The sequence below is a fragment of the Poecile atricapillus genome, chromosome 3, assembly GCF_030490865.1.
Source record: "Poecile atricapillus isolate bPoeAtr1 chromosome 3, bPoeAtr1.hap1, whole genome shotgun sequence".
Classification (NCBI taxonomy): Eukaryota; Metazoa; Chordata; class Aves; order Passeriformes; family Paridae; genus Poecile; species Poecile atricapillus.
In genome coordinates this window covers 2,774,483-2,791,499 of record NC_081251.1, presented here as the reverse complement: position 1 = coordinate 2,791,499, position 17,017 = coordinate 2,774,483, and the positions used below count along the sequence as shown (strand labels likewise).

General features: G+C 42.5%; 1 protein-coding gene across 1 annotated transcript in view; it reads right to left on the bottom strand.

Annotated features, from left to right (window-relative positions):
* MSRA (methionine sulfoxide reductase A) overlaps positions 1-16,718 on the bottom strand; it is a 231,991-nt gene extending 215,273 nt beyond the window's left edge. The window contains exon 1 of the mRNA XM_058836249.1: positions 16,457-16,718. Within this exon, the coding sequence (XP_058692232.1) occupies positions 16,457-16,598 (142 nt within the window). The 5' untranslated portion in view covers positions 16,599-16,718. The remainder of the gene's footprint in view (positions 1-16,456) is intronic.
* Between the last annotated feature and the right edge of the window lie 299 nt (positions 16,719-17,017).

Here is a 17,017-nt window from a genome sequence, read left to right as displayed (position 1 = left end):
AGCAGACAAAAGAAGCTGATTTGACTGAGCCGTGCCAAGTCTTGCCTTTTTTTCTTCCCTCGCCTCGCTCGCTCTCTCGCTCTCTCGCTCGCTCGCTCCCAGCATGGCAACCTTCCCGAGCAGTCTTGGCGGAGCTCCAGCCTGTGCCAGCCTGTCTGAATCCTTGTTTTCCAAAAAAGATGCTCTTTGCGAATCAATTAATAGATTTCCAAACAGGAAACTGTGGGTCAGTAACCAAATCTTGGCACCAACAGCCGCTGCTCCTGCCAAATCGGCTTTATAGATTTCATGGTTCCCTACCTTTTACAATGGATGCAACGTTTGTGCTCCCGGATCGTGGAGCACTGGAAGCCATTCCCTGTTCTCGCAGGGATAAGAAATCTGCTCGCTAAAAATGTCCGCATGCGACACATGAACAACCTGCAGTAAATCAAGACTCTTTGGAAGGCGGGCGTATGTGTAATTTTAATAAGCACCAAATACTCCTTAAAATAATGTGTTTTCATTCTCTCCTCCCCAGAATCATGGGAAGATGCCAGGAGCAGGAGACGTATAGATTTGAATTAAGATCACACTCAGAAGTCACGCACATTTTAACTTTATCTGAACTCCAGCTTGAAAACAACCGGTCTTCTCAATTCCACCGTTATTAAAAATCAGCTGAAAATTAATAAGAAATCGGATCCCAGCTCATACACAAAAAAAATCTCCCCACATCCGTAGATCCAATGATGTCATCTGTTAATTCAACAGCTCAAGTTCTTGTGCCACAGAGCAGAAATGGCTCAGCATTAACAGTCAACTCTGGTGGGAAATTTTCTGATATGCTGCAAGACTTTAAGGATAGAAAATTATATTTGGAACTTCATTCAAGATATTCTAAATGACAAGAATTCATGTGAGGAAAATTACAGGAATAAACTTTCTTTTATCTTCAAGCTATTTGCCAAGGCAAAATGCCAACTTTTTAAAATACATGCATTACATTAATGAGCTAAATAGAATATTCTGAGGGAAAAAACCTTCCTGAAGTGTTTAATTTTCTAATTTTATTCAGTAGAGAGTCTCAGAAGTTCACAGATCATAGAATGGTTTGGGCTGGGACACTAAAGACCATCCTGTTCCATATCTGCCATGGGCAGGGACACCTTCCACTATCCCAGGCTGCTCCAAGCCCCATCCAACCTGGCCTTGGACAATTCCAGGGATCCAGGGGCAGCCACAGCTTTTCTGGGCACCCTGTGCCAGGGCCTCACCACCCTCACAGGGAACAATTCCTTCCCAACATCCAAGGAAATCCCTCTCTGTTTCTAAAGATTCCATTCTGTCAGAAATTGGGTGCCCTTATCTAGTGATTTTTTAAAAAAAAACAGGTTAATTCTCTGAGTCCCTTCAGGCCTCAGACATCCACCCAAGATTCCCCTTGTCCTGTTTCCAATGACTGTAACAGACCCATCCATGTTTCTTCCAGTATCCTCCCAACCCCTGAAGAAACACCATTAACTTTAAAATCTCATTTTTACCTCAAAATATTGCACACTCTCTCGTTTCCCTTTGCACCTCGCATCCTCATGACAGGGCCAACTTGGGGAAAAAAACTATGTATGATCTTTCTATTTCTTTTCTTTGTGCACTTGACAGCAAACTCTAATGTGTCACTTTACTGACAGACCATCAGGCATCAACATGGGAAAAAATATCTCAAGGAAATTATTGACAGTGGAAACAACTACCACAGCAGACGCTATTAAATGCTCAGCTTTTAATTAGTTTTCCTTCAAAAAATGTTATTGACAACAGGGGACTTCAGCAATAGTAAATATATATATAGGATTCCAATAGAGATGAACTTTTTAGCTGCTCCTTCTTTACTCTTCGTGAAAGTTAAGGCAGTAAAAACAAATCTATTCCTGAGCAGGCAAGTATTTTCCTGAAAAGAATTTGCTAACAGGATGAAGAGCCTTATTTTATCCCTTAAAATACTGCTCCAAAGGCAGTGGATCCAACAAGAGTGGATCTTGTGCAGGAACGAGTCCACTCTTCCTGCCTCCAAGCCTTTTGTCCAAGGTGTAGCTCACTGCAGCTCTCCTAATTCCCTCTCTCCTCTTAAGGACTCCAGCTACAGCACTCCACTGGAATTGCTCCCACTTCCCTCTGTGACACCTTCTGAAATGCATCCTTCACTCCAAGGTGCTGGTGTCTCTCAGTGGAACTAATTTCTCTTCCTCCATTTCTCCTCTTTCACATAAAGAAGTTTCTAGACCAATGAATTGAGCATTTAATATCCTCCAGACAGGAAGAAAACGTAAAACTTTCTCCACACCTTGTTTTGGGCCCTTTTTTCATGTTTTCTGCCTGGTTTTCACCATGATCCTCCCCTTCCTCCCCCTCAGCTTCTCCAATTTTCTCTTTTTGTTGTTGTCTCTCCCAGTTGTGAATTCAGCCCTTTCCTCTCCTTCCTGCACAAAGTCTGTGGATTTTTACTTAGAAGGATGCAATAATCCAGTACTCAAGTCCCAGATAACGACCCAAACACCAGGTTCTGTATTAGTGACTCCACAATGTGCTTTTTCACCCTCACATGTTTCTCCTGAACATTCTCCTCTCTCCAGCTGTCCTACTGATGTTTCTTTGATGTCATTCTCTTGCAATGCACAAAATATGGAGTCAAATTCCTCATCACTCCAAGTATTTTCCTATCCATCTCCAGTCCAAATCTGACCATCTTTGTTGTTTAGCATTACAGAACCACGTGGAGCTCTGTCCCTCAACACAATCTATATCCCCATGCTTGGAGAAAAATCCCCAAATTTGCAGTATCTTAGCTATCACTGCTCTTTCTTTGAAGAATTAGGGAAAAAAATTAATATTGATCTGTGCCTTGATCATCATTCATTTCAAATTTTGTTTTCCATCTTGGACTTGATGATCTTAGAGTTCTTTTCCAACCTTAAGGATTCTGTGATCTTTTATGCATTTTACCTTCATGCCTCTGGAATTTGTTCATTTAAAATTCTCCCAGTGAAAGCCTCCTGATGTCATCATATTCCCTTTTATCCATGTGTTTTTCCATCTCTCTCAAATGCCTGTGTGTCTCCCCTGTGTGGTACACCTGGACACACCTGTGCCAGTGCACGTGTGAAGGGAGAATGATTTTCCACCTCCCAAGCGGAAAACTTTGGAATAGAAGTTACTCATTCTTCAATTAAACTGTTCTATTTTGAATACAACCCCAAAAAGTTACTTTCAAATGTCAGGTATAGCTTTTATTTCCCTTTTTCTCTTCCTTGCTGAACACCTCAGTGTCAAGGACCAATGAAAGCTGTCTAACACTTTATCCTGACCACCTGATGCAAATTCAGTCTGATTGTGACAGTCCCCAAAATATTTTATTTTTAAAATAAACACATTGGAATATCTGGTATATCAGGGCTAAATATCAGTCTTTCTGCTATCATACTCCCGTTATCATTTGTGGGCATTTCCATTAGAGATAAGTGAATCCAATGCCTCTGAGGACAAGCCAGAGGTTTTTTAGGAGTCTAATTCTGGATGCTTTGCTGATTTATTATTGAAGGGTGAAAGTGCATCATGTGAAAAAAGGCTCCTTTTACCTGTCCTTTTACCTGGGCTGTTCATACAGAGACCATGACAAAGAATTTCCTGTTGACTCTCCACTTTTCTGAGTTTTATTATTAAACAGCCAAACACTGGGGAAGCTCTAAGAACATATGAGTGACTGTAACTATTACATAGAGGCCAATAAAATAATAAAGAAGACCAATAAAATTAGAAGGAATACTGAGAGAAGGGAAAAAGGAAGGAATATTGGAGCCACTCAGAAGAGGCAGGGGAAGACAGCAAGAGCTGAAGTCAACATTTCAAGAATTAACCAAATAAAATTAAAAAAAAAAAATACAAGAACACAAGAATAAAGGCCTATAAATTCATTAAAAAATGGAACATGAAGGACTAGACCTGCAAGGGCCTCGGGTCCTGCAGATTCCCAAGGTCAGTCAATACAGAGACCACCTTTGGCAGCTTGTTTTGCACAGTTTTGCATGTCCCCAATTAATTCTGGACAAGGATGAGCTGTATCCTCCTGGCAGCTGCCCCCCTGCCACCTGCATTTACCATTTATCATTCTGACAACATCATGTATGCCTGACTGTGGTCTTTCCTGTGCCATGGAAAACATCAGCCCCAGGAATGGAGAGTTCCAGCTGAACCCAGGTGAAAATCAAAGCAGCAGATCCGTGAGCCCGGTGGGTTTAGGGCTGGCACTGTCACACTGTGGGCTGGAGTCCTCCAGCTTTGCAAGGCAAATAAATGACAAGAGCAAACTCTATGGGAAGCTGTCAACAACTTCCTAAAATCACTGTGGGATTGTCCTTCAGTTGCTCATCATGTGCTGGCATTCCACCCCAGTTTGAAATTCCAAATCCATGGGTCAATCTCCACTAAATGTGTTCTTCTTTAGTTTCTTTAGGACCAGAGGGTTTCCAGGGTATAGCCAACAGAATTTGCATTCCTAGGTTAAAATATTTTCCCATTCCCTCCATCCAGTACCACCCAGAACACTTCCAAGATAAAGTGGAACATGGATTTTTAAATGCCATTGGTACCATTAAGTGTTTATTATCTCTTTTTAGTTCTCAGGAGAAAAACAGTTACAGGCAGGGCTGAGTGGCATTTAAAAAGTGATTGCAGTGTGAAACATGAAAAATAAATGCACAGAACTTGAGGTAGAAATAGTTACTCATAATAAAATCTACTTACAGTTAACTTGGGTGGAATGAAAATAGACTTGTGGCTAGAAATTCTCTAATATCTTCAATTATTATGAAAATGGAGGCTCTAAAAAATCAGGTAACTAAAAGAATTCATCCAAAATTTGGTCCAGTTAGGTTCACATAATACCAGGTATGAGGAATAAGAACATATTCTTTGTCTTGCACTAATAAAGGAATTTATTGTAAAATTCAGGTACAAAGTGCTTTGTGTTCAATAACAATTTTCACTAATTAAGTGTTTTAAATGGTTCTACAGAGATCACTATCTCAGAATTCCTCATCTTTATCCAGCCATCAGCCCAGAGAGTGCTGGGTTTTCCTCATTTTCCACTTCCTTTATACTTAATACTTTCACAACAGGCTTACCTGGGAACATCTGTGTGCAGGTATCCAAAAGGATAAAATACACATTTGGTGATTTTTTTTTTGCCTCTCATTCAAATAGTTTGCTTTTAATTATTGTAAACTAAATCAAACGCTGAGTAGGTTTTAATTGGTGTGTGAATGCTTAACACAAAGACAACAAACAAGGATTAAAGGAGAAATGAGTTAATGCAAAAGGCTGAGTGTGGGAGTCTGCAATTCCACACCACCCAGGACTGGATGGAGGGACACTCAAATCCTGCTGATGACCCTTCATGTCCCATCCTCTGTGCTCGTGTCACCAGCCCAGGCACAGCCAACAACACCCAAAACACGGTGCTGTGCTCCAGCTGTCAACTGGAAACGGTTCCACATCTAGGAATTCCAGAGGAATGTACTGGTTGACCAGGGAAAGGGCAGATCCAGGATCTCTCCAAGGATTTAAGGATGATCTGAATCATCTCCACATCCCCAGCCTGGGGCACAGTCACAGTAACAATCTGCAGTTCCCACCCTGGGAATGCAGCCTTAGGCTGCATCCAGCTTTTCCTGAGTGGGATGGGATCCTCCTCCAGCAAAAGACAGCATCTTTCAGGTCATTTGAAAAGCAATTTGATGACTAAGAATGGCACAAGGGACCAGATTATATCAAATAGCAAGAAATGTAGACAACTGGTAAGAAAACAAATGCATTGAAGCCACTCAATAGGGAGATACGAGGTGTGAGGTCCTCCCCCAAATCCCTCCAGTGCTCAAAACTCGGGTTTTAAACAGGAAACAACAACATGAGAAGACATCTTTCAGAAGCAGAACTTCAGAACCAAATGTGGCAAACAGATGGGCCATCGATCCTGCTGCTTCTTCCAGAGGATGCAGCTGTGCTCCAGGGAAGTTATACCCATTAATGAATGGATTTATGAGAAATGCTAACAAAGTGGAGGAGGGTCAGAACATGCTAAAATAGTTTTTTAAGAAGGATCTTTTCTAAGTTCTGACTTCCTGAAATTAGTATTTTAAGAACCAACTGTAAACTTATCTCTAGGTCATCTTATGTGTATTTTTCTTCTTCATATAAAGATGCATTAGAACATTCTCCTTAAGAATGCACCCTCTACATTTGGGTTGTCTGCTCATTTCTTCCCTTTCCTGTTCCCTGAGTGGTAACTGGGAAAATTGTCACTCAAGATCCCACTGAAATGAAGCATTACTATTCTGTGAGAAGTTTATTCTATCAGAAGTTGTCTGAGTGCAACCTCTTCAAGATGAGATTTTTATCTCTGCTCCCCAGGTCAAGCTCACTAAGTGGAGAAGGAGGTTTACGTATCCCTACTTAGATAAGAAGGAGAATTCTTAGGGAAGAACATAAACAAAAGAAAGAAGCAATATAAATAGTGCACATAGACCCTATATATTGTAATGTTATCTCTGGTGCAGTTATTTTGATTCTGATCTTAGACAAAATCTTATTGCAGTTTGCTAAATCAGCCACTGATTCCCTGACTTGGAATTTTGCCATTTTTTAAAATGTAAACTCAACATTTGGGAGAGCAGATAATTACAGATATTTTCTCTCCAAGAGGAGCAGATCAGTTGCCAGCCTACTGATCCCAACCTCAATGACCTCCTCAAGTCCCTTCCAGCCTGGATTATCCTGTGATTCCGTTCTGCCATACACAGGCACCATTCCCTGCCAGTCCCACCAAGGGCTGTCTGGAGTCATCCCTCTCCTCCCTTGGCCTGTTAAATCATCAATATCAGACTCTCCTGATTCCTGCTCCCACTTTAGGAGTCCTGGAATGAAATCTTAGGAGTTGAATGTTTGATGAAGCAAAAAGTACATTTCTGAGCCTGAGAATGGGGAATGTCAGAAACACAAAGACACTTCCACTGCACAACATTTCTCATTCCTCACTGGGTTCCTAAAAGTTTTGAGCCAGAGACTCAGGCACCAAATCTCTACACCTGAAGTCCTCAAGTCTAAACAAACATCCTCAAGATGAGGGATGCCTCACATTGAGGGACACTAAAAAAATTAGTTCCCACTGCAGTTCTGCTTCTCAGCCATTCCTGAAAAGTGGGCATTCCTTAAAGCATCTGTGGAGGCTCCTAGAAAGTCAAATTCCTGAGAAATCAAGCACAAACTATAGGAAAAAATAGAGGTATCAGCTACCTGGCCACATTTCTCAGCAGAAAATAAGATCTCATCTTCAAAACAAAGACCCAAATAATCTCCACTAATTCCAATTTTGCATTATATGCAAGAGGCATTAACTACAAGCAATACACATGAAACTGCAATAACCATCCCTGGATTGTGATGGGTTTCATTGAACAGGTTTTTAATCTGATTTGTACTAAGGGCTTATTTATGTGCATTATTTTAATTGTACTGGAAATCTAAATGCAAGTTTCATACATATAAAAATTTGCAACAAAGTAAGTGCAATAATCAAATGTATCCATATCACTGAAATTCCATACATAATAATTAAAAGATAAGCATGGAAGGATAAAGCAATGCCTATCACACAATAAATTACAAGCCAAATAATTCAGTGGTTGCAAAGTAAAAATAAATCAAATAAAAATTACAGAAACCTGAAGTTAAGGCAATGTACACCACTGTAATTTGAAGGTATAAATTTGACAGGAAGACATTAATTAAACAAGAGAAGCTTTTAAAGCTGAAAAAATTCAAAAGGAAATACTGTATTTCAAAGAAACACAAAAGGACTAAGAAACAGGAATTAATACCTGAAATATTCAAGCTACCTTAAATCTGCCTTAAGGGCTATTCTGCACTTATCTTCACTCTAATCAATTAAGGTGAGGAGTTTTATTATTTACTCCTTGTGTGCTCTGAAGGAACTAAAGATGCTGCACCTCTGCAGTTCCATGGGTGAACAGCTTCACACTCATTTGGATAACCTGACTTCAGAAATTCCTTTCTCCATTATTAGCAATATTGTATACAAGCATGAACCAGGAAAATTAAAGAAAGGAAAAAAATATGATTTTGTGAACTGGTGTTTGGTGTAGAGAGATAAATAAAAATACAGCTTTTGACCCTGGGCAATAAATAAAAATAAATTAAAGGCTTTACATTGAATATCAACTGCATGGACAGGTCATTAATACAGCAAAGCCAGGACTCTCTGTGTGGCTGGTTATCACACAGACACCTCCAAGTGAGCTGGTCACTGGACCTGCACTGGTCACCACACCCTCCTGCAGCCCGTGGAAGAAAACAGCATTTTGGGCACTATTTCCCTGATTTAAATGTCTTTTGATGAACCAAACACACCAGTGCCTGTTCCACCTGTGGCAGCCTAACTCTGGGTATTGCTGCAGCAGCACTCAGCCCCTTCCAAAGCTCTGTCCCACCCTGTTCCTGCTGCAATGTAAAGTTTGTCCCACACTCTCCTACCTGCTGTGGAAAGAGAAGCAGTGGGAAACCTAATTCCATATGTGCCTGGGATATACACGCACTTAATTGTAGGGGGAAATGTGGGATTCAGGGATCAACATTACCTAAATGTCCAGTCAGTGTCATTCCTGCACTAAAGATAAATGGACACAATCAGCCAAAACAGCCAATATATCCCAGGAGTCAGACAAAATCAGATAAAACATTCTCTAGTCAGGAAAAACAACCTGAGTAAATATAACCTTGTGTTTAACTCTCATAACTGATAGGTTTAACACCCCAAATTTGGCAACTTCAGTCATTTACATCCCTTCTCAGAACAGCAGCAAAAAAAAGCTCCTGAACCCTGTGCACCACAACTACCTTCACCCAGGAATAATTATCCCCTTTTATTACACAGCTTGGAACGATCCCTCAGAGCAGCATCCACACACAACCCTCTGGTACAGATCCTCTGGGTTCCTTTATCATTTGGGAGAGGGAAATCACGGCACCAGCACGAGAAGGCTCCACCAAGGCTCATTTGGATGCAGGAGGCTGCCAGTTGGGTGAAGTTTCTCTCCATTTAGGCGATGCTGTCTCCCAGCAACCCGGGCTGTTGCCAGGAGAAGCCCCGGGAGCGCTTCCTCCGCACCCCCGGCTGTGAGCCGCATGCTAAGCAGAGCTCCAGGAACTCCAGGGACATCGAACAGACATTTTTTTTCTACTTTTTTGTTATATTTTTGAGGGTTTTAGTGATGAATGATGTCACTCTTTCTCTTGGGATGTAGTGAGAGGTGGTAAGTAAGCGCAGGGTTATTCCATCAGGGTTATTCCGCATCAAAAGCAGCATTTGGCAGCTCTGTAAATATATTTCCTGTATGCTTTCCATCTCTCCAGCATCCTCTGTGCCTGTTAACTTCCTCTAGGTTGTTGTTTTCTAGCTGCCAAGAGCAAAAAAGCACATGCAAAAAAACAACAACAAAAAAAATCTCTTTATATTGACTTAATCTTTGCTTCTCCTTGCAGCACCTTCCAAAATGTAAAATGCAATTGGGGGGAGTAAAAGTAATTCCTGTTTTTCAAATGAGAGCACAAGATTTACAGCTGTAGAGTTGGCTTGAAAATTAGGTGTTTAGTGTGTGGATATAATTACCTGACAAAGCGCACAAAAAAAAAAATAGAGGATGAAAAAATGCCATGACAGGCAGGATTTCCAAGGAAATTCATCCTGGATGTACCTGTAAAGAAGTTGTAACCACAAATTTGAGAAGTTTTTTCAGATAATAAACATTATTATTTTATTGGGGTGAGGTGATTCTCTGCTGTGCACTCTGCTTTCAATCTTGGCATACACAACAAAATTGTAATGAAATTTAATAATTTATGAAAATTGATGGCTTGAGTGTGTTTGAGGCAAAGATTGTCTTCTAAAATGAAGAAACAAGTAATTAACTCTTCTGAGTTCGAAAGGTAAATTGCAATTTGGAAAGTGCTAAACCACATATGACATTGTTACTCAAAACACTCCACTGAATCACAATGGAAGTCAAGTCTTGCTTTTTTTGGCCCATATTTCATACAAACTCAATAAAAATGGACAACTAATTAATTCATTATGTAGAATCCTGTACCACATAAATAAAGTGGCTTAAAATTTGAAGAAACAAATCCTCCTAAACCTTAGGATGAACTTTCTTTTGAGGTTTTGTCCTGAGGTATGATCTCACTCAAGAATCTTTGTTTTAGACCTAAAACACAGGGATGTTAAATTCATGTCTGAGAAAATTTTGAATTTGCTCATGATTACAAATTCTTTTAACCAGTAAAGGAAATAAACATGAATATTTTTCATTTTATTCCTTACTTTGAGTACATAGTTTAATGGTGAGCATGGTGGTGAGACAAATGGAAGTACCAGACCACAGGCCACTAGTTTGACCACAATAATTTCTGTTCAATGTCTTAAGAATGGTAAAAAAAGACTAACAGGGAAAGCCTGTGGATCCTCTGTCAAATGACATTTTTAATCAATGTTTTCTTTAAAGAGCGTGATCTGATTCAAGCAAGAATTAATTCATGGCAATGCTGTGCTTTTTGCTTTTTTTTTTTTACACAGAAGGTCAGACTAAAATTCACCATGACCTCCTTCACATTTGTAATTACTGCTCTATTAATCTTTAGATATAAAGCTAAGAGGCCTAATGGGTTTAAACAATCCTCAGGCTCTCTACCCATGAGCTGAACTTTCTCTGCCTCAAAAAAGTCAAGCCACTACAGATATGTAAGGAGATATTCTCTGACACTGCTCATTGGGAACAGGAGGGAAAACATTCTTTTAATTTATTACACATTGCTACCTCAGGATATCTAGCAGAAAAAAAACCTCTGTGTGTGTGTATATATATATATATATATATATATATATATATGTATATATATGTTACTCAATGTCTACATTCATAGGGCTTCTCAACTTCTGCTCCTACCACTGTCATAAAATAAAACAGTTCATTAAATAGTGTAAGCAATATATCCTCACATACTCAGAAAACACAGACATGTTTGAGCAGCAATCAAGCTAAAATTAACTCTGAAAAGTAGAGCTATACTAGAAAGTTAGAAGCAATAAATAAACAATGCACACTATAAAGCACAACATCATATTGCACCATTATACAAGGACATGAAAGAAGTAATTTTAAAAAATGAATGCAGATGCTCTATTGCAAGGAAAGAAAACAGCACAACAAACTCCAATTCCCAGATTATGAAATTTGTACGAGACCAAATAAACTCAACATGCTTACAAAAAAAGTGAAGTTTGCTAATGTCTGTACTCCTTCCAGCTAATGCAGAGTGGTTTATCCAGCTCTAACAGAATGATTTTCTTGGATCCTTGGTGTGCACTAACATCTCTGGAACTTCAACCTCCCTCCAGATGAACTCTGGGAAGAGCCTGGTGCTCCTCCACAGGGATCTCAGGCAGCAGCTTCACTTTTGGGAGCTCTGCTGCAGCAGACACGGCTGCTGCAGCACAAGGAAGGAGCTCCAAGGATGTTTTATCCCACCAGGATGAGGAGCAGGAAATCAGTGGGATCTCCAAGAGACAAGGAGCTAAATGCTCTGCAGCTCCTCACCTAGGAAAGTAAAAGGCTGCTAACACCACTGAAGGTGAAGAGGATGGACACTGCAGGTACAGAAAGCTCTGGCAGAAATTTTCCTCAAGTGTCTGCACTGTAAGGCAGAGCTTGGCTCACTTGGATGTCCAGGTGTGGTCACAGACCTCTGACGTGAGCAGACACCTGGCACAGCACACACAGCTGGAGCAGGGACCACAACAGGCTATGCAGGATGTAAGAACCATCCTTCCTAGCACAGAAAAACAGGATGGGGAGCTGCACTCCACTGAAACACAACTCCTTGAGAGCACAGGGTTCCAGAAGGAAACAGCTCTGTCAGTAACCACAAGACAGCAGAGATGGGGATCCAAAGGAAGGCTGGAAAGGTGCTCAGAGTTAGCATTTTCAGCTTGCTGAACTCTGGCTTATATAGGGTATGATCATGGAATCATGGAATATCCTGAGTTGGGAGGGACCCAAAAGGATCCTGAAAGTCCAGCTCCTGACTGTGCCCATGACACCCCAACAATCCCAACCTGTGCATCCCTGAGTGTTGTCCAAACATTCCTGGAGCTCTGGCAGCCTTGAGATGTGACTGTTCCCTGGGGAGCTCTTCCAGTGCCTGACACCCTCTGGGAGAAGAACCTTTCCCTGATACCCAACCTAAACCTGACACAGCCCCAGCTGCTCCTTGGGCCCTGTCCCAGAGAGCAGAGATCAGAGCTGCCCCTCCACTGTTGCTCAGGAGGAGCTGCAGCCTCTGAGAAGCCTCCAGGAGGCTGCCAGAAGGAGAGAAGGGCTCTTCAGGATGGTCTGAATTTTGAAAAAAAAACTTTCTAGGAGAGTTAAAGAAAAAAACATCATGTAGAAAAACTGGGAACTTCATCAGAAACACAGAGCAGCTTAATGCACTAAAATACACATCAAAAACAAGCAACAAAGGAGGCACAAGAAAGCACCACCTCAGCATTTAGGCACAAAATCAGCAAGGTCAAAGCTGGAGTTCAGCCTAGCTGGGGACATAAATGGCAATAAGAAATGAATCCACAAAAATTATAGGAGCAAAAAGAAGCTCAGAAAGAATCAAGGGGCATTGGTGCATACAGGAGACAGCCTAGAAGTGCGTACAGAAAAGTCTAAAGTACTCAAAACCTCTTTTACACAAGTCTCCACAAACAACAACTGCCTCAAAATGTCTCCAGGCTGGTAGAGTCAGAAAGAAAAGCATCAAACAACATAAGGAAAAATGGGTTATGGCTACTTAGAGAAGCTAAATATATTTAAATCCAAGGAGTCCTATGGAGTTTTTTCAGAGCTGGGAGGCCAAGTTTGCTGGTGTGGCCATCAGAACACTGTGATGGATCAGAAATAATGAAAAACCACAGTGACTGGGGATCTCTGATGATGGGATCTGGGCTACAGTGACAATCACTTTTAGGAAAGGAAAAAGAAGAATTGAGTGGGTATAGGATGCTCAGCTTCAGCTCAGTCCCAGGAGAGATCATGGAGAATGCCCTCTTAGAAATTATTTCCAAACAGGGAACAAGAAAGTAATCAGGAATAACCAGCACATTTACCAAAGGCAAATCATGCTTGTCCAGCTGAGCTGCCCTTTGAGGCTGAAATGATGGCTCTGCAGAGCAAGGCAGAGCAGTGCCTGTAGCACATGCTGACTTCAGCAGCGTTCTGACACCCTCTCTCCCAGCATTTGCTGCGGAAGCTGACAAAGTCCTGGCTGGAGGTGTAATTTCTCTCTCTTTGTTTCTTTTGTGCTTAATTCTCTGTGGATATAACTTTTCTCTAGGCTCTCAGCCTCTTTTGGGCTGAATTCCTCTGGGATCCTCCCTCGTGGGGAGTCTCACTTATCTCAGTCTTTATTACTCGAAGAAAACTCTAGAGTTCGTTAGAATCTTGTTTCTCGTGTTTATTAACAGGTGGTCATAAAACTTACCAGGTCTCTCCAGGCTGGTTACAAGGTTAATCTTTGCAATTTGGCACATTTCTTTCTTCTGATGGTACAAACAAGGCCTTGTGGCTCACTTCGTGTCTGATGCACAAAATGGCCCCGAACTACGCAGTTCTTTTATCTTTATACCTATTTTTACCCAATTAACAATACACATGTATATTATTTTTCTTAATGACCCAATGACCCATCACCTCTGTGATGCACTGCGGCATTTTCTATCCAATCACTGACTATTACCCAAAAACCTCTAGGAGAAGAACAAGAAGAAGAAAGAAGAAGGGACAAGGGACAACACCCTAAATCCTCCATCTTGTCTCCTGTTCTCTAAACTAACTTTTTCACCCAGTGATTTAAAAAACTTTCTACTCTACACACTTACACTTTCAGCTTTTTCTAACTTTAACATTTGTTTTCATGTATCACCATGAAAACCTGCTCATGAATTCCATATTATATGAAATTCAGTGTTTTTCTAGATCTTATAACTAAGTATCAGAAACAAGGGCACACACTCTGTATTCCAGACTCTAACAGGAGGAACAGCCTCCAAGTCAAAACTGGGCAGGAGCAGCAGCCTCCAAAGGCAGGGATCAATACCTTCATGTCTGGTGAGCAGCAGGTGACCCCAGGGGCTGATGCTGGGGCCAGAATCACTGGACAGCTGAAACAGCAACGTGAGTGATGTGACAGGAAACAAGCTCAGCAGATCTGAGGGCAGCGTTAAACACAAAGCAAACAGCAGAGGTTTATCTGAGGAGACCTGGAAAAACTCCAGGTCTACACCAACAGAAACCTCAGGGAGGTCAACAAGGAGAGCAAGATGATTTCAGAGCTGCTGGGAAGGAGCTGTAGTCCTGCTGGATGCCAGGTTAAATGCGCTCACAGTGCCGAGAAAGCAAACTGTGACTCTGGGCAGCGAGAAAAAACCCTTTTCTATGCTGTACTGGTTAGAATTCACCTGGAATACCAGGTCCAGTTCTGGTTCCTGACTCACAAAAGACATTAACATGGCAAAGGTCTGCAAGGTCAATCAGCCTCGAGTTGATCATCAGCCTCGAGTTGATCATCAGCCTAAAATTTTAACTGCCATTCTTTTCTGAGCAATTTACATCTCTTTTAACACTGACAGCTCACTGGAGGGCCATGCTGTTATTAAATATAGAATACCACATTTAGGCACAGAAGAACATTTTTTAAAATTGTGTTTGGCCTTATGAGGATGCTTATTGTACAGCAGCCCAAAATTATTCTACCTGAGCAGTTACCCAGCATAAAATGAGCTTGGTGTGTCTTCTGTCCACTCTTCACTCAACAAACAACATGAAGTTGCCACTTTAATCCAGGCAATGTGCTCCTCTTGGTGCCATCTCTGGGGTTCACTGCTGTAATGGCACACACTCCACCTCTGCACCCCTCCTTTTAGTCCATTTTCTCCACATCATAAATAATATTCTCCCTGCTACCTTTAATTTCACCAATACTTTCAACTATTTACCAAGTATCAATGCAAAATTTTATTATTCTCTTGACCACTGGGCTTATGCCATCACCCATTTATAATTCCTCCACCAGCACTTACACACTTAATGTGGTTAAGTATTTATTTTATGCCATAAGTTCACACATTTCATTAGGATCCACAAGAGCTTGAAGAGAAGATACACATAAACACCTTGTTCAATAAGTACCTTGTATGTGAACTACCAAATACATGAGTTAGAGCACCTCAGTGCCACTAAAATTCCTCCTGAAAAGCACTGACAGTCATCTTGGAACACCTTCAGTTCCTAGGAGGACTGTCAGAAAATAAATTCTTTAATTGTGGGTTGCTAGTTTGCTTACCTGATGGCACACATCTACCCAAAGGAGAAAAATAATAGGAAGAATTATTAAGAACTTAAAGCATTTTGCAAACAGAATCATAAAATTATTTAAGTTGGAAGGGACCTTAAAGACCATCTCATTCCAAACACTGATATGAGCAGAGATGCTTTGCACTATCCCAGGTTGTTCCAAGGCCCATCCAACCTTGGACCCTTCCAGGGATCCAGGGGCAGCCACAAATTCCCTGGGAATTCTATTCCAGGCCTTCACCACCCTCACAGGGAACAATTCCTTCCTAGACCACCCACAGAAGATACACAGCATATCGTGGTTTTATTTTTAAGTATTATTATTTTTTTTTAAAAAAAAGGACTAAAGAAGTCTGTTTAAAACGCTGTTGCTGGCTTCAATAAAAAGTAAAGAGAAAATTCATACATTGCTAAGAGAAATTACGGAAAATAATCACAGGATGGTTTGGATGGAAAGGAATCTTAAATCTCATCCAGTTCCACCCCCTGTCCCATGGGCAGGGACACCTTCCTCTATCCCAGCTTGCTCCAAGCCCTGTCCAACCTGGCCTTGGACACTTCCAGGGATCCAGGGGCAGCCACAGCTTCTCTGGGCCCACACATAGCCGCGCTCGCTGTCTTCTCCAACAACCCGCCCACCCCTATTCTTACGGCACACAAGAAACGCCACTGCGCGAGTGAAGCTCAACACAAACACCTCCTCAAGGCACTTTAATCCCCCCGTCCCCCCTTCACAGGACGCACTCCCCGCAGCCGCCGCCGCCGCCATGTTCCTCCCCACGGCCCCGTCTCCCCCCTCAGCGCGCACGCGCCGCAGCGGCCCCGCCCCGCCGCGAGGGCACCGCGCATGCGCACGGCGAGAGCGGGGCAGGGGCGCGCGGCTGAGGAGGAGGCGGCGGTCGGGAGCGGGGGACGCGACGGGAGAGGAAGGAAGCGGAGTTAACACTAACCTGGCACCGCCATGCGCTGGCTCCTGCCGGGCAGCGCTTCGCTCGCCTGCGGAAGGCGGGAGGCCCGGTCGCTCATGCCGAAGGTGGAGCCGTGGAGAGTGCGGAGGAAGAGCAGGAGGTGGAGGCGGTGGCGCGGCGACATCGCCCGCTGGGGGTGTGAGGGAGCCCCGGAGGGAGGGGCGGGGAGCGCGCCCCCTGCCGAGCGCCGGCGGAGCAAGGCCGCTTCTCCCCGCCACTGCCTCGGGTGTCCCTCAAGGGCTCTAAGTGTCCTCAGTGACTCTTTATCCCAAAACACCCCTTTCCGCGGGCTCTGCCCGCTGGGCCATGTTCCTGGGAGGCACCTCTTTGGAATGCGGCTTGTTCTGATGTGTGCCCACAGCGTTGTTCCCAGTGTTTTGGGACCCTCATGGAGTCGGCGTCGCCTCCACCCCGTGTCCTCATCCGTGTCACATCCACCCTGTGGCCTGTCCACACTCACAGTTTTAGAGGGGATTTTGCAGACACACTTGGGAAAACACGCTACACATTTCTTTTATGCCTCTGTGGAATGCGGCTTGTTCT